Source organism: Anabrus simplex, chromosome 2, assembly GCF_040414725.1.
Source record: "Anabrus simplex isolate iqAnaSimp1 chromosome 2, ASM4041472v1, whole genome shotgun sequence".
Classification (NCBI taxonomy): Eukaryota; Metazoa; Arthropoda; class Insecta; order Orthoptera; family Tettigoniidae; genus Anabrus; species Anabrus simplex.
The window spans coordinates 853,057,404-853,084,041 of record NC_090266.1 but is presented as its reverse complement, the minus strand read 5'-3'; the positions used below and the strand labels follow the sequence as shown (position 1 = coordinate 853,084,041).

The following is a 26,638-nucleotide window of genomic DNA, read 5'->3' as shown; positions in this document are numbered from 1 at the left end:
TCTTTTCTAAGACGCTGCTCAATTGAGTCCTTTACTCTGTTTAGAATTATTCTAGAGAGAATTTTACTTGGTATGCTCAGTAGTGTTATTCCTCTCCAATTCTTACACACTGTGATGTCACCTTTTTAGGGAGTTTCACGATCAAGCCCTCTTTCCAATCAGCTGGAATTTTCTCTTCTTTCCATATTTTCTCCAGTAATGGTAGCAGCAAATTAATGGTGACCTCTTCATCCACTTTTAGTATTTCTGGATCTATATTATCTATACCTGCTGCTTTACCATTCTTTAATTGTTTCAATGCTAACCTAACTTCATGCCTTGTTGGGAGATCTAGCTTTATTCTAGAGTCTTCACTATCTAAGCCTTCATTTACTTCTTGAATTTCCTGCTCATTTCCATCATCTTTGTTTAAAATTTCTGAAAAATACTCTTGCCAACTTCTCAATTGTGCTTCTTGTGATAACAGAATATTTCCTTGCTTATCCCTCACTGGTTTACTCTTCCTACAACCTTTTCTTGACAACTTCCTTGTAATGGTATAGAGTTGTTTCATATCACCCTTCTTCTCAGCTTCCTCTGCAATTTGTGCCTGCTGGTCAATCCATCTTCTTTTGTCGTCTCTCACACTTCTTTTAACCATTTTGTCAATTTCCAACTTCTGCTGTCTTGTTATGCTTTGGTTTACTATAGCTTTTGCCTCTTTTCGTTTTTCAATTAAGTCCCATGTTTCTTCAGACATCCAGTCTTTCTGTTGATAGCTCCTATAGCAATTTACTTTTTCACACGTTTGTATATAAGTGTTCTTAACATTTTCCCAAGTTCTTTTCACACTTAACTCTTACACTTTTTCAAGACTTGAAAGGACTTCAAACCGATTTTTCAACTCCAGACTAAATTCTTTCCTCTTCTTTTTCTGTTTAACCTTTGTATATTGAACCACTTTTTTCTTGTTGCAAACTTCTTCGATGCAGCCTTTATTTTCAATTTAAACTCAGCTACTACTAGATGATGATCACTACCAACATCAGTTCCTCTTCTATTCCTCACATCTGTCAATTATCTTCCAAATTTCTTGCTAATAGCTACACGATCGATCTGATTTTCTATTTTGTGATCTGGCGATACCCATGTAACCTTATGACACCTTTTGTGAGGACAGATTGTCCCTCCAATCACCATTTACCGGCTGACACACAAATTTACAAATCTCTCTCCATTATCATTCATTTCATCTAATCCATGTTTCCCTATCACATGCTCTAGTCCTTCATTGTTTGATCCAATCTTCGCATTCATATCACCCATAATAATAGCAATATCTCTTTTATTTATATTCTTCATAGTTTCATTCAACTGATGATAAAATTGATCCTTCATGTTGACATCAGATACTTCTGTTGGTGCATAACAAACTACTATTGTTACATTTCGAATTTTACCTTGGAATCTAACTGTCATCATTTTGTCTGAGATGGGACTCCAATCAAATAAACTGTTCTTGGATGTCCTATTTAGCAACATACCCACTCCATTTCTCCATTCAGCATCCTCCCCAGACTGTCCAGAATAAATAAATGTATTCCTACTTTGCGTCATGATCTCTCCAAAATCGCATCACCTCACTTCACTTAAACCAAGAATTTCCAAGCCATAATTTTGCATCTCTTTCTCAACCTGCTTTAGTTTACCTTCTTCTGTCAAAGGTCTAACATTCCAACAACCAATTCTCATTTTCCGTTTTGGGCCAAAGTTCGTCATCGAGGTATCCATCCGGTTCAGTTGAAGGTCGGTAGCCATGAAGCTACCAGGGAGGGGGAAGCGTTCAGTGCATTCCAACATCAAGAAAACCAATAAGTAGGCCGCCCAGGTCTCGTAGACCCATCGCGACCACTCCAGGGTTAATCAGCATTAATAATTTTATCTTAGAAAGATACAAATTTTAGTAATACAAATACAAGTGTACCTGAGTGCTATCAAATATTAACTGTCATTCATGAGCAATGTTATTTTACCCACTACAATGTTTTAATGACATAACACAAATGTCAATCTCGCACAAGTGCTCATTTTTTCTATATAAGTGTGTTCTTGTAATAGTTATTTTAATGTCATAACCCACTTTATGTAACATTTTAAGTTTAGCCTTAAGTCTAGTCTACTACTTTAGTTTTAATGTTAAAGACAATATGGCGGAAGATGCCTGTTATATTGGTGAAACATGTCCCAATATTTTAACATGTACGGTAACTTCGATTTTGATTTTTAATAAGTCACAAAAGTGTATTGAAAAGATGGACTTCTACGAGACAATTCTTTCATGACTTTATTTTAAATTGTTTCAAAGTATTCAGTTAATATTTGTTTGTTTCTTAAATTGAGATTACTGACCTGTTCTAAAGAAAGACAAAACAGTTGTTGACATGTTGAAGTAAATCTGTTCTCATACTTAATACAGAGGAGAATGCTAACAGATTCGCAAAGAAAACTATATCAGTGTTATACTAAAACATATTTCCATTATGATTTACCCAGTTAAGTTGGTGTGCAAAGCAGTATAAACAGAGGGAAAAGGGGTAAACATTCTTATGAGTTTCTGAACTCTACTGGGTAATCCACTTATAATTCAGAATGTATGGTTCTAATGATTGTAGAACACAATAAAAAACCTATCATCAGACATATCAGTTAGTTCCACAAGACTATGAAAATGCTCTACTGATTTTGAATCATGCCCAAATAGACAATAATAATAATTAGCTGTGGATTGATAGCAATATGAGTGGTCTCCTCAGCCACTAGGTTAAGCGTAGCATTATTAATGACTGTTCTATACAAAGTATATATACACTGAAGTAGGCTACCAATGCATTCTGAATAGTGACTGATATATAGGTATCACTTGGCATTGTCACTAGCTTTCACCAAGGCAGCTGTGGATCCAATCCCAAGGCATATGAGACTTCTGAAATGCCATGGTCCTGTGATTTGGATATAAAAACAACAAGAAAACAAACAAATTGGAGATCTAGGGATTATAACCACAATATCAACAGCCACATTGCCCTGCAGGTACATATCTGAGTCTTTTAGATACAAGTGATTCTGCTATCTCATTTACCAAACATAAAAACACTTTCTTTCACTAGCATTCTGATTCATCGTAGCTTTGAAGAGTAATTTAGGAATGAATTCATTATGATGAGCAACTGCAGTTCTGTGTCACCATTCATCCACCTAGCATACGAATGAAATTTTTACGGATTTACAAATAGAAGAAATGTGAGTTCATGTACATTCATTCTTTCCGAAGGGTATTTCATGTTACTAGCATCATGAACAGACAGAGAAGTGCCATTTCTATACAATGAACAAATAAATCATAACAGCAATTTCTAATTCTCACAAACTGTAACCCACGGTTTTCAATTGTATAGATCTGGATTGAAATACGATCAGGACTGTAGGGTGGGTGATCTAAAACTTCCCAGCCAAAACTGTCCAATAAACCGCGGGTCTGACCTGCAGTGTGAGGTCTTGCATTGTCATGGAGAAGGACAATTCCCTCTGTCAGCATGTCGCGTCTTTTGTTTTGAATTGCTCTGTGGAGCTTTCTCAGGGTTTGGCAGTATGCTTCTGCATTGATAGTGGTTCCTCGTTGCATGAAGTCGACCAACAAAACACCATGCTTATCCCAAAACACCGATGCCATAATTTTGCACTGGGACAGAGTCTGTTTGGCCTTTACAGGCGAGTGTGTGTGTCTCCATTCCATGCTCTGTTGCTTCGATTCGGGCGTGATATGCGAAACCCATGTTTTGTCTCCAGTTGTGGTCCCACTTATGCACTTTGCTTTCACTCATAACAGTATCACCGTACACTTCGTAAATCTGTTGATGAATTTCTGCAGCAAACAGGTTCCTTACTGACAAAAACCGTATCACTGACCGAACCTCACACGCGGCGGGCGAGTTGATAGTCTTAAACATTTTGAAAGCACAGAACAGAACCGTACAGGTTAGTCACAGAGTTGAAACTGAGCACAGTTGTTCCCAAGGCATGCCGGTACATGACGCACACGCTCGTTGCGATATGCACGCGAACTACTAGTGTTTACAACAAAACGGACCTTACTTAAAAAACACGCTTCGTATTATGTTTTTATCTCTATATTATATTTGTTGTGTATTCAAACTCTGTGTAACTAATGTGATTTCACACCCAACAGTTGGCAGTATGGTGGACACAGAGAGACTTGCAACTACTAACCATGAGTTTTGTTCTTTTCCATACTTGTCTGTAGTTTTATCCTCTAAATACATGGATTCTCTAATCAGTTTGTGTTATTTATCAAACCACAAATACAAAAGTGGTGTCAGAAGTGGGATGGATAAATAAAGTCGCATGCACTCGAGAAAAAGTGAAGTGAAACTCGCACAAGAAACTTAACCTCAAAACGACCAAGTACTACCGAACAAAGTGTGACATCACGCGGGTCAATGTATTAGTGAACGAGTGAATGACCCTCCCTAAGTGAGATTTATAAATAACATCGCGTGTACCCAATAAATAGCAAAATGAAACTCGTGCGGGACAGTGAAGTGAAACTCGCAAGAAGCGGAACCTCAACGCGACCACGTGCTACCGAACGATGTTCAACATCACACGTGTTAGAGTATCAGTGAATTAGTGAACCATCATCCTTCAACATGTCAAAAGGAGTATCCGCAGAACTTCTTCAGGCTCTTTCTGGGATGATCACCAATGCTCTCAGGGAATCCACCGCGCAAAGTGCCAGCACGAACAAGTCAGCACCACCCACACAACCTTGACCGTCACAGTTCTTGATGCCAGCATATCGTGCTGACGATGGGACCACCACAGGGGACTATTTCAAGCAGTTTACATGGGCACTCGGTCTGAGTAAGGTTCCAGGAGAAGAGCACGCACAGTTCGCAGGTGTCTATATGAGCGCCGAACTCAACGATGCTTTGAAGTTTCTTGTAAGCCTCATAGACCCGGAAACTCTCTCATACAGTGAAATTCAGTCGAAGTTGATGGACCATTTTGACCCAAGTCACAATAAATACGCAAAGAGCATAAAATTCCGGAGCGTCATGCAGAGGATAGGGGAGACAATCGCCAGCTTCACTCTCAGATTACGGCATGCAGCAACACACTGTGAGTATGGAGAATTTTTAGACCACATGCTAATTGAACCACTCCTCAAAGGTTTAGAGTCAAGGGACATGTGCGATGAAATTATTGCAAAAATACAGAGAGATTTACAGCTGGGTACGAGATTGCATGCACATTTGAAGCCACCCGGAATACTGCTGTTGAGGTTAAGAACCTGAACATAACCTCAAAACCCGACTCAACTAACTGGATAGGCTATACAAAGCCACAGTCACGGAGGGGTGGCAACCAATGGCGACGTGAGAAATCTATCAATCGCCAACAGAAGTCTGACCAACCTAGGCCTCAACAAGGATCGCATCCAGCCAATCAAGGAACACCACGTGACCAATCATCATCGTGTGCTGGGTGTGGTGGGGACCATCCACGCAGTTAGTGCAGGTTCCTCAATGCTGATTGCCGGATGTGTGGCAAGAAATGTCACATTGCTAAAGTTTGTAGGTCCAAACCGAAGCAGCGCAAGACCAATCATGTAACCGAAGAAGAGCAACCAGCCAACAGCATTGATGCCATGCATCATTTCAACAAAGTTGAGGTCGTCGGAGCAATACATTCTCCGGGGAAGCAGTTGATAGATGTCAACTTAGAGGGAACCACCGTCAAGATGGAACTCGACACTGGTGCCCCCTGTTTGATGATGAGGAAATTGAGGTTGGGTATGATAAAACCAGGTTTTCCTTTGCAGAAGATTGATTGCAACTTTGCAAGCTACACTGGCCACAGTATTAACTTCATCAGCAAGATGCCAGTCACCGCCACCATTGGCACCACCTCCAGGAACCTTGCCTCTACATCGGCGACGATGAATTTGAGTCGCTCCTTGGTCAAGACTGGATCTCTGAGTTCGCACGAGAGATCAATTTCGAGCAGCTTTTTGGAAGACCAGCACACATCCATCAATTCTGCGTCAAGCAGTCTCTGTCCCTGGACCAGCAAAAGGAACTTGATGCCGTCCTCAGCCAGTACCAGGATGTCTTCAGCGATACACCCAGGAAGTTGTCAGGCCACCAGTGAACATGCACCTGAAAGATGGTGCCACCCCTATCTTCTCCCGAGCATGTGAAGTTCCTGTGGCCCTGCGAGGTGCCTACACCAGAGAAATCGATGCCAAGATCGAATCTAGTTTCTACAAGAGAGTAGAATACTCAGAGTGGGCATCAACAACTCATGTCGTTGTGAAGAAGAACGCCAAGTTGAGAATTACGGCTAACTACAAACCTACTCTCAACCTGCAGGTCATCATTGATGAACACCCAATTCCAAAAGTGGGGCATCTGTTCAACCGGATGCGCAGCGCCACCCTTTTCTGCCACCTGGATGTGACGGACACGTCCACTCATCTCGAGATTGATGATGAATTCAGCCATGCCCTCATGCTCAACACTCCAACCCATGGCCTGATTCACCCAACTTGTGCTGTCTACGGAGCAGCCAACATCCCTGCCATCTGGCAGCAGCGAATGGACACTGTTTTGCAGAACCTCCCAAATGTCATAAGTTTCTTTGATGACACCTTTGTTTTTGCTGATAGTTTTGAAAACCTGATAGCGACCCTCACCGCTACACTGGAGCGCTTTTGCCAATACGATCTGAAGCTCAACCGAGCCAAGTGCAGCTTTACTGAACGTGTTCTGGAAGCTCTTGGCCACAAGATCGATGCATCAGGCATCCATAAGTCTGACGCGCACATCCGAGCTGTATGAGATGCGCCAAAACCTACAACTCCAGAAGAACTCCAGTTGTTTCTGGGTAAAGTTACATATTACAGCGCCTTCATCTACAACCCGTCAACAAGAGATCAACCACTCAGGGACATGCTGCTGAGGGATCCTCTCGTATGGACGCCAGAGGGCGACAGGTATTACCAGGATATCAAGGATGCTCTAACTTCACCGCAGGTCCTTATGCAGTATGATCCAGCATTACCACTTTAGCTGGCAACAGACGCCAGCAAAACTGGTGTTGGCGCAGTGCTGTCACACCGGCTCAGCAACGGACACGAACGACCTATCGCATACACTAGTCGGACATACACTGTGTGGTGAGGTCTCAGAGACTGCTGTTGTTTATTTAGCCACATGTAACCAAGCAATTAACTTAAAATTACTTGCATATGTAGTGTCATTCATCTAACACACATTAAAATGCAAATATTTCATAAAAATCAAAGACTGCATCTATTAAACTCATATTCACTCCTAATAGAAAACAACAGAATCATTTCACACGTCATCAGCTTTAATTAATTTAAGGAAAGAAACATTTTATGAAATATCATTATACAACATATTTAGGAATAAATATATGTAACTGATGGAGTGAAAAGGTAAAAAAAAAAAGGTAAATTACATCATTTTAGTTAAAATCACAGCATGTAAATACAGATATATCTTTAGAAAAAATTCATATGCTTTTGGGTCCTGCTTCTTTGCATGAATGGTTGAGCACAAGTTTATATCTATTTGTTCCATAGTATGCTCTACTCACCATTCCCAGTCACATTTTCTTCTTCTTCACCTTCAGTACCCTCACTGATGCCACTTACAGAAAACTAGCTGATGTACCCGTGCTCTGCTACGGAATTCTACATTGTATACAGAATTCTAGGTTAGGTAGTGTACATCTTGTGGGCAAGATTGTATTATATTGCATAGCTCTTAACATTACCCTAGAAACGCGACGGGGCAGTCACCAAACGTCTTTTCTCATATGAAGACTGGGTTAGGGAATTTTCATTGTAATGGTAGGCCAGCTTGCCTACCATCAGTCACAATCTGGTTAGGGAGTGTTCATTATAATGGGAGACACTCACTCTCCACCTGCTTTTTTTATATCCTCAGAAAGACTGTCTTAGTGGTTTCCCCATGTGAAATGAACATAGGTCATTACAATGATGTCAGGAGGAACGGCGCGATTAAAAGCAATATGAAATACTTGATCAAATGAAAAACCACACATTTTCTCACTTTTAACAAACAGTACTACGCTGCCGATCTAACAATCCAAAGTTCCAGAGCTGGAATGACCAAGCTGCAGACAGCCGTGATCCGTGAACACTCTTTGTTTTCTTTTTGGCGGGGGCAGGGGGGTCGAATAGTGGAGAGTCCCAGGGCAAACCTATGCCCTTTTACTAATCTGTTTTCTAGGAGTACCCGATGAGTCGGAAAATCTCATTTCACTACACTGGCGGCGGAAAAATCTGACTTGGAGGCAAATTTTTCCTCCAAGCCATAGGAGAAAGCCCCTCTTCACTGCTAATTTGGAATAAAATGAATGTAGAATTTAATAAAAGTGAAGAGGAAGACGCTTTTCTTAAGAAATGGCTCTTTTGAGGTTTGACGTTTGAATTATTTAGTGAATTGTAGTGCTATAATTTGGAATACGCCTAAATTGTAATTCTAGACCAGATCATACTACTATTACTAAGTGAGCCTCTGCCAAATGTGCACACTGCTCATTCAAAACAGTGCGTCAGAGTAGGGATCGAATAGCTGGAATACTATGATGAACCAGTGTGTTACGTATCAGCAGTATCAGACAATGTATGAACCAGAGGAATGGCATGCTAAAGAAAAATTTCTTCTAACTCCCCAGCTATTTCCCACCAATATTCAGTCAGGCTGTTATACTCGGTATGTAACAGTAATCCCATCTATTGGAGCTGAGTGCACCATAAGAAGCAAAGAACATCACAACAAACAATGGTCAATGTAATGTTATTGTTGATCAATGTTATGCCCTTTTGATATTGTAGGCCTTCATATTTAGTTTTCTTCTGACTCTGAAATACTACTCTTATAGTCGGTATGGTAAAACTAAATAAAACTTAAATGATCAGAAATTGTATTCTCTATAACTTTTGTTATATAGTACTTTTCTATATGACCAATAACATAGTGTAGGTATTTAGGCACCTACCCCTAAATTACCATTCCATCCAGGGTCAGTAAGATTGTTTATAGCTTAGACTATAGCTTCTTCCCCAACTCTATGCACCTATTTTCATTAAATTCTATTCACCCATTTTCTCGTGGCTCGGCGTTGATTTGGACTTAGCAACAAAAATCGAAATTCATTAATATCTGTGTTATCATAGCCGGTACGGTGAAAATGTATAAGACATAAATGATCGGAAATTTAATTGTATGTAACTTTAGTTATGTAGTATTTATGGATAGGACCACTAATAATATAAAAATTTAAGAATTGAATTTTAGGCCTTCCCCTAAACTACCATTTCACTCAGCGTGAATAAAATGATTTATAGCCTAGATTGTAGTGGCTCACCCCTGACTTTACATACTGATTTTCATGAAATTCTCTTCAGCTGTTTTCTCGTGATGCATGAACATACAGACAGACAGAAATTACAGAAAAGTAAAAAGTGCATTTCCTTGTTACTGTGGACATGACCGATACAGAAATACCATTTATTTCAAATTCTCAGCAATGTACAGACAAAACTCTTATTTTATATATATATAGATGTACTTTATGAACTATTGTCACTGTTTGAAATAAAGAAATCTTCATCACAGTCAGTTTCAATATCACTTGCATCTTCCTCAAGCCATAATTGTACTGTGCTTTCAAATCCATGGTCTCCCACTCCAGTTAATCGAGAAGGTCTCCCACCCGCCTATGTGGTCAAGAATGTGATGGTGGTTCACATTGCCACTGAAGTCGGTATCAGCCATGAGTCAGCTCACAAAAGCATACAAGACATCCTGCAGTACTGTAAAGTGCCCTAACTGTGGGTGCCTTACCAGCTCACACCAGACCACAAGTCACAAAAGTAAGAGTAAGCCTGCATCATCTCTTTCATTATGAAATTGTGGGAAAAACATTTCTGCTCCAAATTGTGACAGAAAACGAGAGTCGGTTCCACCACTTTACCCTCAAGTCCACAACTGCCTCCATAGCATGGAAGCATATGGCATACAGCATCCCCCAACAGTACGAAGTTCAAAACCACCCCCCATAGCAATAAGGTGCTTTTTGGAGAGAAGAGATTCATAAATGCTAGAGCAATATATAATTTGAACGTGTAACAACAGGACAGTTAAATGCAATCATTTACTGTCAACTGTATGTTAAAGTGATCAAAACATGACTGCTGCAAGCATGCATAAGAAGATTATGCTAGGGTAATTGCCAAGGTAAAAAATTTTTACATGTAATCATGAAGGAAGTGTAAGTTTAAAGGCAAATAAATGGTCTTCTGGAATTCAGTATATTTTCCATTGCTTTTCTCATGCTTCATTTATTTTCATTTCATTTTTAGTCTTCTTTCACAGCTATTGCTGTGACAGGAAACTGGTAATAATTATAATGGCATATGGCCTCCAGAGGAGCCTGGAGCAAGTCTTCCTAGTGGATGCCCATTGGCAATCTGTATATCTGTGAGAATGGGGTCCTACTTAGAATTAATTATTGTGTTGAAGGGTGCAGAGGAGTCAGAGGAATTAATTATTCAGGGTTAAAATCACCAACCCAGCCAGGAATTTAACCTGAGACCCCTTCGACCAAAACCCACTATGCTGTCCAGTTAGGCATGGAGCTGAACACTGACATGACAAAAACGTGCCATTCAATGGATGCAACCTCATGGCAGGAGTCATCCTTGTGCACGACAATGTGAGACCCCATGGCAGCAGCAATGCTCAAGCATATTGCTGCCTTCAGTTACGAGTACCTAGGTCACGACCCCTACAGTCTCAACTCGGCGCCCTGCGGCTTCCTCTTCATCTCTACATTGAAGAGGACACTAGAAGGGTGGAGTTTCACCTCCAATGACAACATTGAAGCAGCCGTGCAGTACCCAGGGCATGGACTTTTAACAACAGGGGATTTTCAAGCTCGCGAAGTGGTGGGATGAATGAATCAATGATGGTGGGGACTATGTAGAAAATCAGATGACCAATGCCACCTTATGCCCAAAACTTTTTGTGTCTTGTCAATAAAGTTTCCTGCAGATAGCAGACTAAGGACATTTATTTTTCTACTATAATACACTTGCACTGATTCCTGCTAAATAAACAAAATATAAAAATATTCTAACATGCCAAAAGTCATGGGATGGGGGTCTAGTATCATGTAAGCCCTCCTCTAGCTCAGCCAAGTGCAGAAACTCATATTGGCATCAATTCCACAAGTGGAAGAAACACCTGTGGAGATATTCTGACCCATGCCATTTGAATAGCTATCTACAGATTCCTGCTATTTGTACGTGCAGGGCCTTGGATGTGGATGGACCTCTCTACCAAGTCGCATAAATGCTTGGCAGAGTTCATATCAGGCAGTCAAAGTGGCTACAACAATAATTGAAACTCTCCGGAATGCTCCTCAAATTCATTTTGGACAATTTGGAGCCAATGACACAGTGCATTATCGTGCTGGAATATCTGGTTGTTGCATTGTAGGGGTACATACAGTCCACGAAGGGCCACAAGTAGTCATCAAGCAGTTATTCGGGAGGTCAAATAGACTGTATGGCGCTTGACCTGTCTAAGGCATTTCATAGTGTGGATATTGGGAGACTACTGGCAAAAATGAATTCAATTGGACTAGACAAAAGAGTGACTGAATGGGTTGCTATATTTCTAGAAAATAGATCTCAGAGAATTAGAGTAGGTGAAGCTTTACCTTTGGAATTTTATGTTTTCTTATATATATAAATGATATGAGCGAAGGAGTGGAATCAGAGATAAGGCCTTTTGCGGATGATGTTATTCTGTATAGAGTAATAAATAAGTTGCAAGATTGTGAGCAACTCCAAAATGACCTCGATAATATTGTGAGATGAACAGCAGGCAATGGTATGGTGATAAATGGGGTTAAAAGTCTGGTTGTGAGTTTCACAAACAGGAAAAGTCCTCTCAGTTTTAATTACTGCATTGATGGGGTGAAAGCTCCTTATGGGGATCATGGTAAGTAGTTAGGTGTTAATACAATGAAAGGTCTTCATTAGGGTAATCACATAAATGGGATTGTAAATAAAGGGTACAGATCTCTGCACATGGTTATGAGGGTGTTTAGGGGTTGTAGTAAGGATGTAAAGGAGAGGGCACACAACATACAAGTCTCTGGTAATATACCAACTAGAGTATGGTTCCAGTGTATGGGACCCTCACCAGGATTACTTGATTCAAGAACTGGAATATATCCAAAGAAAAGCAGCTCAATTTGTTCTGGGTGATTTCCGACAAAAGAGTTGCGTTACAAAAATGTTGCAAAGTTTGGCTGGGAAGACTTGGGAGAAAGAAGACGAGCTGCTCGACTATGTGGTATGTTCTGAGCTGTCAGTGGAGAAATGGTGTGGAATGACATTAGTGATGATGATGGTTGTTGTTTTAAGGGGCCTAACATCGAAGGTCATCGGCCCAAATGACATTAGTAGATGAATAAGTTTAAAAGTAGGAATTGTCACAATATGAAGATAAAGTTGGAATTTAAGAGGACAAATTGGGGCAAATATTCATTTATGGGAGGGGAAGTTGGGGATTGGAATAACTTACCAAGGGAGATGTTCAATACATTTCCAATTTCTTTGAAATAATTCAAGAAAAGGCTAGGAAAACAACAGATAGGGAATCTGCCACCTGGGTGACTGCCCTAAATACAGATCAGTAGTGATTGATTGATTCAGCGTTGCTGTCACTGATCAACGACCTGTGCAAGTGGATCACCAGATCCAGCCCATGGCACGTGAAAACACTCGGCACCATTATGGGGTCATCACCGGCCTGTATGGTGCTTTACCGAGAACTGGGGTCCGTGGCTTCATGGGGCCTATGCCATATATGAAACCTACCATCTGCCAGTGGCGGCTCGAGGCTGTAAAGTATGGTGAAGAGCTATTACCCGTTCAGTTTCGAGCGACAGATTTAGGAACTCCTTTCTTTCTTTCTTTCTTTCTTTCTTTCTTTCTTTCTTAATCTGCTTACCCTCCAGGGTTGGTTTTTCCCTTGGACTCAGTGAGGGATTCCACCTCTACCGCCTCAAGGACAGTGTCCTGGAGCTTCAGACTCTGGGTCGGGGTATACAACTGGGGAGGATGACCAGTACCTCACCCAGGTGGCCTCACCTGCTATGCTGAACAGGGGCCTTGGTGGTGGATGGGAAGATTGGAAGGGATAGACAAGGAAGAGGGAAGGAAGCGGCCGTGGCCTTAAGTTAGGTACCATCCCGGCATTTGCCTGGAGGAGAAGTGGGAAACCACGGAAAACCACTTCCAGGATGGCTGAGGTGGAAATCGAGCCCACCTCTACTAAGTTGATCTTCCGAGGCCGAGTGGACCCCGTTCCAGCCCTCGTACCACTTTTCAAATTTCGTGGCAGAGCCGGAAATCGAACCCGGGCCTCCGGGGTGGCAGCTAATCACACTAACCACTACACCACAGAGGAGGACAAGATTTAGGAACTATGTGTTGTTTTTGGTTGTTTTGTACTCGTACCTCGTACCTGTGACTGGCAGCAGAGGGTCCAGCACGTGACCACGATTTATTGAATATAATGTTTCGTCATGACCACGAAAAGCTACTTGCTTACTTAAATAGAGCATTGCATCAATTACCAACTGAAGGAAAAGCCTATTTAAATGTACATTTTCACTGAACTGTACCATTACAATATACAGTCTGGCATTTTCCTTCAGGACATCAGAGATCATATTTTGTTTTTTTTCCAATGTCTTGAAATCTAGCTGCTGTATTTTATGTTCTGCAGAGTCTGAGTGCTTATGTAAAGAACGTGCTATGTTCAAAAGGGCTTAAAATCCTTCTTTATTCCAAACATTATTTTTATTGATAAAAGGCAAGCAGGCCCAACAAAACAACTTCTGTAGAGCTGGAGAGGAGCACAACCATGGAAATTCCTTAAACCACGAACGTTTGAAACTAAGATTGTAAGATTTACCGAAATGATTCACTTCTTTTGTAGCACAAATTTGCAGTGATTCAGTAGGGCGATCAAAACATAGAACTTCATTCTGATCTTTGTTTCTCCAATGTGAAAATGGTGTTTATAATAAAATGCACACTATGTCATAAATAGGATACATTTTAAAATAAAACAGCACAACACTACGAATGAACCATGATGCATAAGTACTCGTACTTTACACAGGATGACGCAGGGAAGACGAAACATTCCGCTCTTCCGACAACTTCACTAGCACATTCTGCTATGTGGAAAGTACGCGGGTGACATCACGGTTGTCATTGCAACCGCCAAGGCCAAGCGCTAGGAGGGAGCACTTGGGAGGTAGAGGCAGCTGCGGAATCTCTCGTCTTCACTCAGTCTCACGCTCCGTACTGTGGCCGACAGCCGGCGCTTTCGTGAGTTCCCCTGGTTCTCATCAGGTGATGAGGTGCTCCAAACGCCGTACAATAAAATATTTTCTCTCCATAAAACCAACAAATGTCATAAGAAAAATAAATTTAAGTAATTCATTATGGTAAAAATAAGTGGTGAAGTGGCAATTCACCTACTTCACCTGAAAAGCCTCCCCTGCCAACTGCTCAAACCAATTGGAACACTGACTCATCGGACCAAGCTGTATGTTGCTAGTCCTCCAGAGTCAAATTATCAATGTCATGCGCCAGATGAGGTGCTGTGCCTGGTGTTGGTGTTAATACGGGCACTCTGATAGGTCTTTTCCTCCCATATCCCACTGACAATTCTAGCCAGACACCGCTAATTGTGATTATTAAACGTCTGTGGTTGACCACTGCGCTGTTCAATTTGTGTAATAATGTCTTCCATGATGTATTCCCCATAGCCACGTCACAGTCAATGATCATTACTAACATCATATTTTATTTTTCTTATCAAATTCAGCCTCAATGGGCTTGTGATAACAACCAATTTCCATCCGGTATCTAGATCTTGTTCTTCTTCTGACTTTCACATCCTCCCAGTATTTCTTGAGCCTATCAGCCAGCGCCTTCTTGTGCTTTAGGTTTTGATTCCATTATAAACCACTGGACGAGTTGGCCGTGTGGTTAGGGGTGTGCAGAGGTGAGCTTGCATCTGGGAGACAGTGGGTTGGAGCCTCACTTTCGGTAGCCCTGAAGATGCTTTTCCATGGTTTCTCATTTTCACACCAGGTAAATGCAGGTGCTGTACCATAAGTAAGGCCACGGCCACTTCCTTCCCACTCCTAGTCCTTTCCTATCCCATCATTGCCATAAGACCTATCTGTGTTGGTGCGACATAAAACAAATTGTAAAAAAATAAAAAATCCCATCCTAAACCTTGACAGCTCTTTTCTAGCTGTCTAAATTTGACCTTGTCATGAAATTTATGTTCTCGGAAACATATCTATCTCAGATTCTTTTCACATTCCTGCAACCACCTTGGCCTTCATGATTTTGGTTGGATGAAATTCCATATACTTTTTGTTAGTCGGTCATGTGACATCCTGTTAATGTGTCCATTGAAGAGCAGTCTTCTTTTCTTAATCAATTCTATGATTGGTTCTATCTTGCTGTACTCCTCTTCATCAGATCTGAAATGTACCTGCCGTTCACCCCAGCTTTTTTAATATCTTACATTCCCTTTTATTCAGTTAAGTGACTTATCCCCATCTACTTATGGTCAACGTTTCTGATGCATATAATCTTTCAGTTTTAACAATTGGTTATAGTGCCTGAACTTGACTCCTTTCATTGTTCTTTGTGAGATGGTACACTTGGTTTAAGTTCTGTATCCTGATGTTAATAATCCAAATATCTGAAATATTTGATTCGTTTAATCTTCCTAGAGATCATCCAGTCTGGTCCACCATTGGTGTCCTTCATATATTTTATCTTCCCAAATGAAATCTGAAATCCTATTTTCACAGCTGTTTCTGTCAGCCTACTGAACAATTGTTGAATCAATGTCATTAGCGAAAATGACAAAGTCAACCACAAATGCCATGCAGTCAATGTACCGCTTTGAGTTTGGGACCAAGTCTGAACCGATCTTAGTTTGATTATTTTTGCCTCAGCTTTTTCCTCCACTCTCGAGTGATCTTTTCCCCAACAGAGTTGATGAGAGGTGGGGCTAGTCTGTTTTGTTTTGATCATAAACGGTACAAAGATCTCACCCATGAATTTCACTTACGATACTGTGTTGGTGAGCATCTAGTTGATCAGGTTTCTGAATGTGTCACCAAACCCAGACTCTTCCAGAACATTCATTAGTGTTTCCCAGTTGATAGAGTTGTATGTCTTCTTGAACTCATAAGAGAAGAAAGTTACATAGTTCCACCTTTTAATAGACTTTTACAAACAACGTTATGTTATTGATACATAATGGGAAGACTTTTATTTCACCAGTACATTTTTCAGTTCTCTTGAACGATCATCAGCTGGCTGGTCGTTAAATTGACGACAGATATTCTAAAAATTACTACAAAATGATACATAAATGGATGATGTGTTATGAAAAATGAAAAGTACATTAAAAATCCGCATGGTGATTAAAAAATCCACTTGTTATGTGTTTAAGTATTAAATACATACTGTATTTCATTACTATAAAATATTGTTTTTATGATGCAATGACTATAAATCCCTTTATTGTGATTCTTGTTTTTGATATAAAATATACTGTATTGTTAATTGAATAAAAGTGGAGTTATCTTATTACAGTCTTATTATGTTAAAAAGGATTGTTGTTTCTGAGTTGTTAAAGTGGACCAATATGCAATTTATTTTGTGGGAACTCCTCTTGTTGTTAACATACGATGAAGCTTATATGGAATGTCAAATACAAAACAATCATTTGTGAGCTTTAATCATTGTATTTATGTTCTGGAGGAGTTCCGATGTCTTTAGGTCCCTTTGAGCAGACTCCAACCTGTGTGTACACTCACATCGTGTTTGACACTCAAATGTCTTTTATTTGTGTTCAGTGTGTGTTGAACATACCATTCATCATCTTTAAGTTGGATGACCAGATGTTATAAACAGGAAAAAGGGCACTCAAGAAACAATGTAGGACATTATAGAATAATAGCTAAAAACAGTCATATAATGACTTAGTTTCTTACTATACATATTACACATGAGACTTTGCTAAGGGAAAGTCATCCTAAATTGGAAAAATAATACTTCACCTTAATGGGAAAGAAATCAATGGTTTGTAAGTAATTAACAAATGATCCAGCGGGCACAGCCATTATGTGCTCAACTGTATTTTTCTGATGAACTTATCTTCTTTAAAACACCTTGTAGAATTAGAATATCCTTAAAGGACTCTGAACAATATACAGTATATTCTTAAAATTGTTCTTAACTAGTAACAAACCTTTCACTGAATCTATATTTAGGTGATTCCTGTCATTTGTCAAGTGTGCTGAGAGTAAGGAAAAAAATCTCTTTCGACTTTAGCATTATGTCCTGGCAAATTTAAAAACTATTCTGCCATTTTAAGCAGTTTTCTTTCTTGCTAGTGGCTTTACGTCGCACTGACACAGACAGGTCTTATGGCGATGATGGGATAGGAAACGGCTAGTAGTGGGAAGGAAGCAGTCGTGGCCTTAATTAAGGTACAGCCCCAGCATTTGCGTAGTGTGAAAATGGGAAATCACAGAAAACCATCTTCAGAGCTGCCGACAGTGGGATTCGAACCCACTATCTCCCGGATGCAAGCTCACAGCTGCGTGCCCCTAACCGCATGGCCAACTCGTCCGGTTTTAAGCAGTTCTGAATGGCATTCAGCATATCTGCCACTTTTGAATTATTACTTGATTCACTACTAACAGATGGCTAGTTTGCCAAAAGAAAAATAGAACAATTTTGTTTACCACATCATCTTTAGGCAGAATTCCTAAACAAGAGATTGCTTCAGAGCAAATCGCTGAAATATGGAAATTGAAAATATTCTTCTCTCAAGTGGAAGATGTTTTGTAATGATTGAAAATTTCTCCCAGGTGCTGGACAGAAGGACAAGTCTGGGAAAATGGGGATGTCTGGTCACCCTGTCTCCAAAATGACTAGATAGTGTAGTGGAGGAATGATAACAAATGCATGAGCTGAGCTATTGTGCTATTGGGACTCTTAACAACATCTTCAAGAATTTAAAAGGAGTTTCTCATGAGTGTGATACTAAATAACCAGGCTATTGTATGATGAACTCAGTTCATTCGCTGTCAATATTTTATAAATATTACGTAGGTCGAGTCATAAGTCATGGCAACTATTGTTTTTCTCGCGAACAGGAGAAACGGAAAATCTAAGATATGCATTTCGAAACATATGGTATGCACTTGCGTATGAAGCCACTAGATGGTGTATTTAAACAACAGTGTGGGTCTAAGCATACCCCCAAGTTCAGTGTGTGAGTGAGAGCGTCACAAAATGGAAGTCAACAAGCAGGAGCAACGATCGTATATTAAAATAGCAGTTCTCTGCAGCAGAAATGCACGCCAATGCCATGCAGAGCTGCGGGAAGCATTAGGTGTGCATGCCATGCCCTATAGAACCCTGGTGAGGTGGTTACGCTAATCCTGGCATACGATGTTCAAGGTGTTCTTGTGTGTCATCCAGTGCATGGGGGGGCACACTGTCAATGCAGTTTATTACAATTCCTTTTTGTTGTACCAACTGCGCCGTGCAGTGCGAACCAAACGTCCAGATCTTCTGGACAACGCCATAATCCTACACGATAACGCGACAGCTCACACAGCATCCATCGCTCAGCGTCGCTTACAACGTTGGGGATGGGAGGTTCTTTCACACCCGCCTTATTCGCCTGATCTGAACTCATGTGACTATGATCTAATCCCCAAAGTCAACGTGCACAACGGTTTGCTAACAAAGAGGACTTCATAACAGCATTTCGGAAAGAGATGTCACTCGTTAGCGATACACATGCAGCGAATGGTACCCAGCACCTGCCCCACCACTGGCAACGCACAGTGGAAACCTTGGGTGTTTATATCGAAGGTCTGTAACCAGTGGAGACCTGTCCTTTGTACATAGTCATGTGTATTTGCTGTCTATACCATAATAAAACAATGTTTACCAAAGGCCTGTGTTCTGTCACTTTCCTATGAGAATCTCCTGAAATCAGAATTTGTCTTCAGGCACTATGCATAAGTATATGCCCTATATTTCCAAATGCATATCTTACATTTTCCGTGTTGTCTCCTGTTCGCGAGAAAAAAAATAGTTGCTATGACTTATGACTCGACCCTCATATTACCAAGTTACATGTTATCCTAATGGTATGTCAGTTAATTTCATCCAGTGAATCTATAGCGTATTTATGTAAATAATACTCGCACCCAAATTTTAGAAAGGATCATTTTGAAAAAAATGAAATGAACTAAAATTCCTTCCATCGAAAGTGTAATGTAGGCGTAAACAAACATTTCATATCACTCCTCAAGTTCCACGTGGTCTTCACGCAAATATGAACGTGACGGATATAGCTATTTTGCCTGAACATTAAAAAAAAAAGTTATTTGTTCGGGATATCGACCGATAGAGATGTTTTGCCCTACTTGCACTATGTGATATGAACCTGTGTGTAATTGGAATGGAGGAAGTGTAGAGTGTTGAATGTGAGGAAAGGAACATTAACGATGACACAAACACCCAGTCCCCAGGCCAGGGATATTAATCATTTACAATTAAAAACCCCTGACCCAGCCGGGAATTGAACCTGGGGCTGCCGGGTGACAGGTTGACGCGTTGCCCCCCCACACCGCTGGGCCTACTTGCCTGAACATACTTGAGATGATAAAAATGCATTTATCACTGCTATAAAATATATTTGCCATGAAAATGAGCAAGTAGGGCTTCTTACGTGACAGGTATTTCATTAATCTGAACTTGCAATAGGCTTGATTTGCATAAATAGGGTATATTTAAAACAGTAGGCTGAGTTTTCTTACATCAATTTTGAGAGAACGACTTAACTGATTGACATTGTAAAGCATTCTGATGAATGCTCTTGGCCTGCAGATTTGTAGAGTGTGCAACGTAAAAGGTGGCGTAAGGTACTTTCTGACCACTGTAACTGAATTTGCTCTAATAACAAAAGTACTCATTTTTATGCTTTATATATTGATGTGTTAGGTTTATCAACTCAATAGCATGATATTTTTCAAAAATAAATGTATATACACAATACTAATTAGCTTCACAGCATATAAAAATAGAAACTTGCCATTCAGCTGGCAGGCTTAGATTCTGCTAACTATGTAATGCTGTTCCTGCAGTATATTCCTGGGTGGTGGGGAGGGTTTTTTCCAAAATAATTACGCTGCTGGAAATAATTATCCTCTTCATGACAATCCATATGGCAAAAAATTATTCGTTTGCAAGTATAATTTCCTCTGGCTATTACAGTTTCCAGGTTCGTACAATTTACTATGATTTGCAACATATTAACATTCGTGAAAAAATATGCTCGAAGCTTTTTCAGGTGACAATGCACTTCTTACGAAGAGTCTCACTTACGATAAATGAGTGACAATATTGTGGGTTCGAGTAGGTGAGTTTTTATGAGGAGCAAATTTGTCCAGTTTGGAATACCATCCTTTCCTGTTGTGGTCCAAAACCATTGAGAAAGAGGTAAATCATCATCACTAATATTTAACACTTCTTCATTAGTGCTCTGTCGTGTTCCACGTTAGAGTCTATGACTTCTAATTCATCCGCACTCTCATTGAAATTTCTTACACTTCCACAGACTGTAGAAGACATAACACCCTCGCCTCATACTCTTCATAAATTATTTCAGCGATGAGGGATTGACTGAATGAATTCCTAACATTATTACACAAGTAAGTCACTGGGTAAGCTCAGTACTGCTGCTCTTGTATTTCCGGCGAATGGGACTGGTGATGCGGGGTCTAACGAGACACTTTCATTGCACTGCTTGACAATAATCCCTCTTTCTAGGAATGAACACCCCTCACTACAATGCCGCTGACCTCAGACAAAAGGCAAGGAGTGTAGGGAGAGGTATGTGGCAGCCGAGGTCTCTAAGTTTAAAAATAAGTGCAACCAAACAAAATAAATTTGCGCCTCGCCAATGCAGACCTCGCGCCACCACTCCCAGATTAAAATTATAAACATTTCTTGCGGTATATTTTTAAATTATCAAAGAAAACTACAGCATTCTCTTTCGTCAGTGTACTCGCCAGTACTTCCAGCCCTCCTGATCCGTGCAAGAGCAGAGCGGGTGACGTGATAGGGTAGGTGGAAATACGTAGGCACACATGCACAGTTGACGCCTTACTGGTCAGCTGTACTTCGTGGACAGGAATGGTCTCTCTTTTGCTCCCCAGCAGTTGAACAGTGCACATTGCTTTCAAAATTCCTTTAAATCTAAATGAGAGTTCAGTGCCTGGATTAAAATTAAATTCCAAAACAGCTGATGATATACAATAAGCATGGCTCAATAGGAGATAAAGCTCCAATGGTAAAGAGTAATTCATTAAGGTGTGTGAATCGTCTTCTAAAATGTATCATACGTAATGATATTCCAATTCTTGTGGTGCAAAAATTATTGATCTCGGGGGATATTTTGTAAAAGTTTTGCCTGTTTTGCCACATGCTTACCGGCAAACAATTATATAGTTATAACTGTATTAAATTGTCTCCTCTTTGACCCTTCTTCAAAACATGCTGCTTACATAAAAATATGCCCAGAAAACCACATAAAAATGGAATTTGCAGATCTTTTGCAAGAAATTGGTAACAGCGATACCCTCTGTAGGTGGTGACGGATCAAATGTTACTAAACTACAAGCCAGAATTTTAGCACATGATGATATTGTGATTGAAATTTATAGCAAAATATTCACTTCTGCGAGAGATGACAACGTTTTCTCGAAAGTTGCCATTCTTATGAAAGTTATTGGGCTTATACCCGGTAGTTCAAAAGCATACACTAACGTCAACAGATTAATACTGAAGATGATAGGTAGCTACTCCATTTTCCTGCATAATTGTTGAATTCTTTTGAATTAATGGTTTGCCTCCACATATTTTTATTCTAAAAATTGCATCCATAGTTATGCTCCTTAGAAATCGGAACGTTTCCTAACGGCTCTGAAATGGAAGCAGATTAGAACCTAATTCTAAGAAGTATATATGGAAATTGCTTAGATTTGGAAATAATAAGTGGAGATAAAGCTGGACAGAGAGCTCTAATCCCTTAAATTGATTTAACAACATCCGATAAAACACTTCCATTTTCTTTCAATAGGCATCAATTTCCAGTTAGCTTGGCAGTTTGTATCATGTTCAATAAACCTCGAGGGACGTAAAGGTCTCTATTTACCTCAGCCAGTTTTCAACCATGGCCAGTTAAATGTTGCAATGTCAAGAGGGCAATGTTTGAAAGTTGCGATTGGGCCGATGACCTTCGATGTTAGGCCCCTTAAAACAACAAGCATCATCATCATCATCATCAAAGTTGCGATAGTGCCAAAATATAATTGTACAAGGAATGCACTGAGCAAGTGGCTGCGTGGCTTAGGTCACATAGCTATCAGCTTACATTCGGGAGATAGTGGGTTTGAGGCCCACTGTCGGCAGCTCTGAAGATGGTTTTCCGTGGCTTCCTATTTTCACACCAGGCTGTATCTTTATTAAGGCCATGGTCGCTTCCTTCCCACTTCTAGCCATTTCTTATCCCATTGTCACTGTAAGATCTATTTGTGTCAGTGCAATGTAAAGAAAATTGTTACAAAAATAAAGTACAAGAAGTGTCATATACAAGGAAATCCTTCAATAAATATTTATCCCACTGACCGTCATGTCTTGATGGATTTCATCTAGTAGTCTATTATTTCTTTATAAAAATATAAACTCTTTATTAGGTACAATATTTCTGTTGTTTTTACTTGCTCAGAAACTAGTTTATCTATCCTCAAAATAACATTTTCAGGTATGAGTGAGAAGGCCTACCATTGGAATTGGATTCCCAAATCATTCGGCACAACCAGAGATATATAAACTTCAATTGTGACATGACTTAACTTATAAGTATTGGGAAGTTCATTATTTTGACACCTAATATTTATTTCCTATTTTGTACAGTCACACAACAGATGTTGTATTTTCAAGGCCTTGTATATATTCCTCTATGTTGAGAAAGGAATTCATACTCATTATCTAAATCAGATATAGCTATAACTTGTTTAAAAAAAGGTAAGGTTGGTTATAAAATATGCAGCAAATGTGATACAGCCCAGGAAACCATGCCACATGCTGCTTGGAGGAAATATTCAGTACACAGGAAAATACAAGTTGGGTCAAAAGATGACTTCTGACTTTTAGCATCATCTGTTAGTTAAATAGAACTTATTGAACACCTTACATAAGATGAAATCAATAGATATACTTGTACAGACATTTTTCTTCCCTTGAACTTTGATTGCCATTTTCCAGGAGTGAGTAGAAATGTATGTTTATGATATATTATAAAACATCTAATTTTATAGCTAATGTGAGAAAAACTTTCTTAAACAATTGTCCAAATTTTAGTTCCCTATTTAAAAAAAAGAAAAAAAAAGAAAAAAGAAAATTGATTTTGGCTACATGTGACATGGTTTCCTGGGTCATATCGCAAATGATGAAATCTGAGCTACCTGTGATTTTAATCTAAGTGCTATTCCACAGCATTTGCCAAGAACTTTTACTGTATTGAAACATTCCATAAACAAGAAACTTCATAACTGGACAATGTAGTAAATTAAATTGCTTATCAAGTAGTATGTACCTCATGCACACACCAGAAGAGATCCCAGTCAAACAACGTCATATGGTATGCTAGTTCACGTGTGCTGACCAGCTCCAAGTCGCATTCCAATCCCTCAGTTGCTGTCTCTTGCTCAGCGAGACATGTGAGTGCGTCAAGATGATCACGAGGAGACACGAATATACGTCCATTGAGGCTAAGGCCCGTTGGAATACCAAGATCAGAGTCCCGGAATATAACACGTTCTCCATTCGATTTTACTTCCACCAGAACTAAGTCATCGTGTCGGATCTTAAGTTTATCAGCAGCACACAATTTGATAGCCTCTGCTGTGGTATTCACTGGGAAGCGTAGTGTGCAGTAAGTGTGGTCAGCACAATATACACGGAAGATGACTGCAACAGAACAATAAAAAGTAAATGGCTGTAGTTAGAAATAATCTTACCAGTTACAACACATTATTTATCAAGTAAGAAAATTGGAATGATGTAAAACAAAGGGGAAAATTGTACCTTAAATCAGATGGGAAAGGACACAATTTTAACAATGACCTATAACAGGTTTTTAATGACTTCATTTACCTGATGAGAAACGAACATCTTAGCTAAATAACTCAGTGGTCATAACTCAGTTCTATGTGCAGGTTATGATAATTAACGTTTTGTAAAAATAAAGCCATTTCTTCAACTTTCCTGAACACTGAAATTAAATTTTGGTGCCTGATGTATCTTACTATATGATTCGTTCCTCTCATAAAGTATGATAATCACATGTTTGCCTCTTAAGACTTCAGCCCAGAGGCTCTTTCAATCTTCAGACAGCACCACTAAAGTTTATGCAGTTAAAAAAAAAAAAAATGCAAAAAAAGATGTTGGCACGATAATGAGGCATACTAATCAAGATGAGGAGTGAGGTAGTTTGCCATAGCTTTCCTCATTGGGCCAGAAAGTATTACTGCAGCATGCCTGACACTATGCGTAAGTACCTTTCATAACATCCAGATAACATCCGAATGTCATTACTCAGCACCAGCCATACTTCAACAGCTTCCATATTGTTACAGCTATAAATGTGAGAGACTTCAATGACTTGACTTGACTTAATTCCTGTTGTTCCTTGTGGAACATCGGGCATCAACAAAGCATCTCCATTTGATCCTGTTGCCAGCTAACCTCTTCACCTCTCTCCAGGTCTTGCCTTCTTCCATCGCCTTCATGTGTACAGATCTTGTTTGTTTGGGCCTTCCTCTCCTCCTTTTACCCTGCGGGTTCCAATCCAGTGCCTTTCTCTCTCAATGGCTTCATTCCCTTTCCTTAATGTATGCCCTATCCATTTCCATTTCCGCCGCTTTATCTGTATGGCCATCTCGATTTCACCCATTCTTCTCCATAGTTCATGATAGTTCCGGCCAGCAGATGTTTAGAATTTTCCTTAAACAGCGGTTGACAAAGGTCTGCAACTTGGAGGTAATCACTTTAGTCACTTTCCAGGTCTCGGACCCATATAGTAGAACAGCCTTGACATTACTTCGGAAAATGTGAAGTTTCGTCCTGATAGATATTTTGTTATTCTTCCATACCAGATAGAGCCGAACAAAGGCACCATTTGCTTTTTGTATACATTGAGAAACATCCTGTACTGCTCCTCCATCTTTAGTAACTACACTGCCCAAGTAGGTGAAACTATCCACATCCTCTATAGGTTCATCACTGAAGACAAATGGGTCTAGTTTGTTGGTGTTCATCCTTAGGGCCTTGGTCTTGATCGTTAGTCCCACCTATTTTCCTTCTTTTACCAAGTCTTCAATCTTTGATTGCATTTCACCATGTGCCTCAGATAGGAGACACACATCGTCAGCGAAGTCTAGGTCTTCTAACCTATTAGCCAATCCCCACTGGATACCACATTTCACATTTCACGTTACATTCCGCGTTACTGCATCAATCACCACCAGGAACATGGTTGGCGAGAGGATACAACCTTGACGTACTCCTGAACGTACAGATATAGGCTCAGATACATGGCCCTCATGAATGACTCTGTATGTATAATCACGGTATGTTTCCTGAATGAGGTTGGTAATTTGTGATGGCACTCCATACTGCTTCACTTCCTTCCACATAGCTTCTCTGTTGATCGAATCAAAAGCTTTTTCGAAGTCGATGAACACTGCATAGAGGCAAGATGACCACTCAGCACACTGCTCCAGAATTATCCTCAAGGTGTTTATTTGATCTACACACAAGTGATTCGATTGAAAGCCTGCCTGTTCCCCTAGGAGCCTCAAGTTGACATACAATACTCCTTAATTCTGTTCAATAGAACCCTGGTGAAGACTTTGCTAGGGATTGAAAGAAGCGTAATGCCCCTCTAGTTGTTACAGTTTGATGTATCGCCCTTCTTGGGCAACTTCACCAGCAACCCACATTTCCAATTTGTCGGCATTTCTCCATTAACCCATATCTTCTCAAATAGTGGCTGCAACATATTGGCAGTGGTATCCATATCAACCATCATGACTTCTGCTGGAATATTGTCAACACCTGCTGCCTTACCAATATGCAACTCTCTCCATGCCCACTTGATTTCCTCCACTGTTGGAATACAGACTTTAATCCTTGGGTCAGGCTGGGTTTTTCCTCTTCTTCTTCTTCTTCTTCTTCTTCTTCTTCTTCGCCTTCTCCTGCATCTACTTGCTCCTCCGAGGAGTGGTTTAACACTGCAGAGAAATG

The 26,638-nt window shown here is 40.0% G+C and overlaps 1 protein-coding gene across 1 annotated transcript in view; it reads right to left on the bottom strand.

Annotated features, from left to right (window-relative positions):
• Positions 1-26,638, bottom strand: part of Epac (Exchange protein directly activated by cAMP) — a gene marked incomplete at its 5' end in the record, with an annotated part of 226,736 nt that overhangs the window by 42,339 nt on the left and 157,759 nt on the right. Inside the window, one exon of the mRNA XM_067140072.2 lies at positions 23,928-24,301. Coding sequence (XP_066996173.1) covers positions 23,928-24,301 — 374 coding nt within the window. The remainder of the gene's footprint in view (positions 1-23,927; positions 24,302-26,638) is intronic.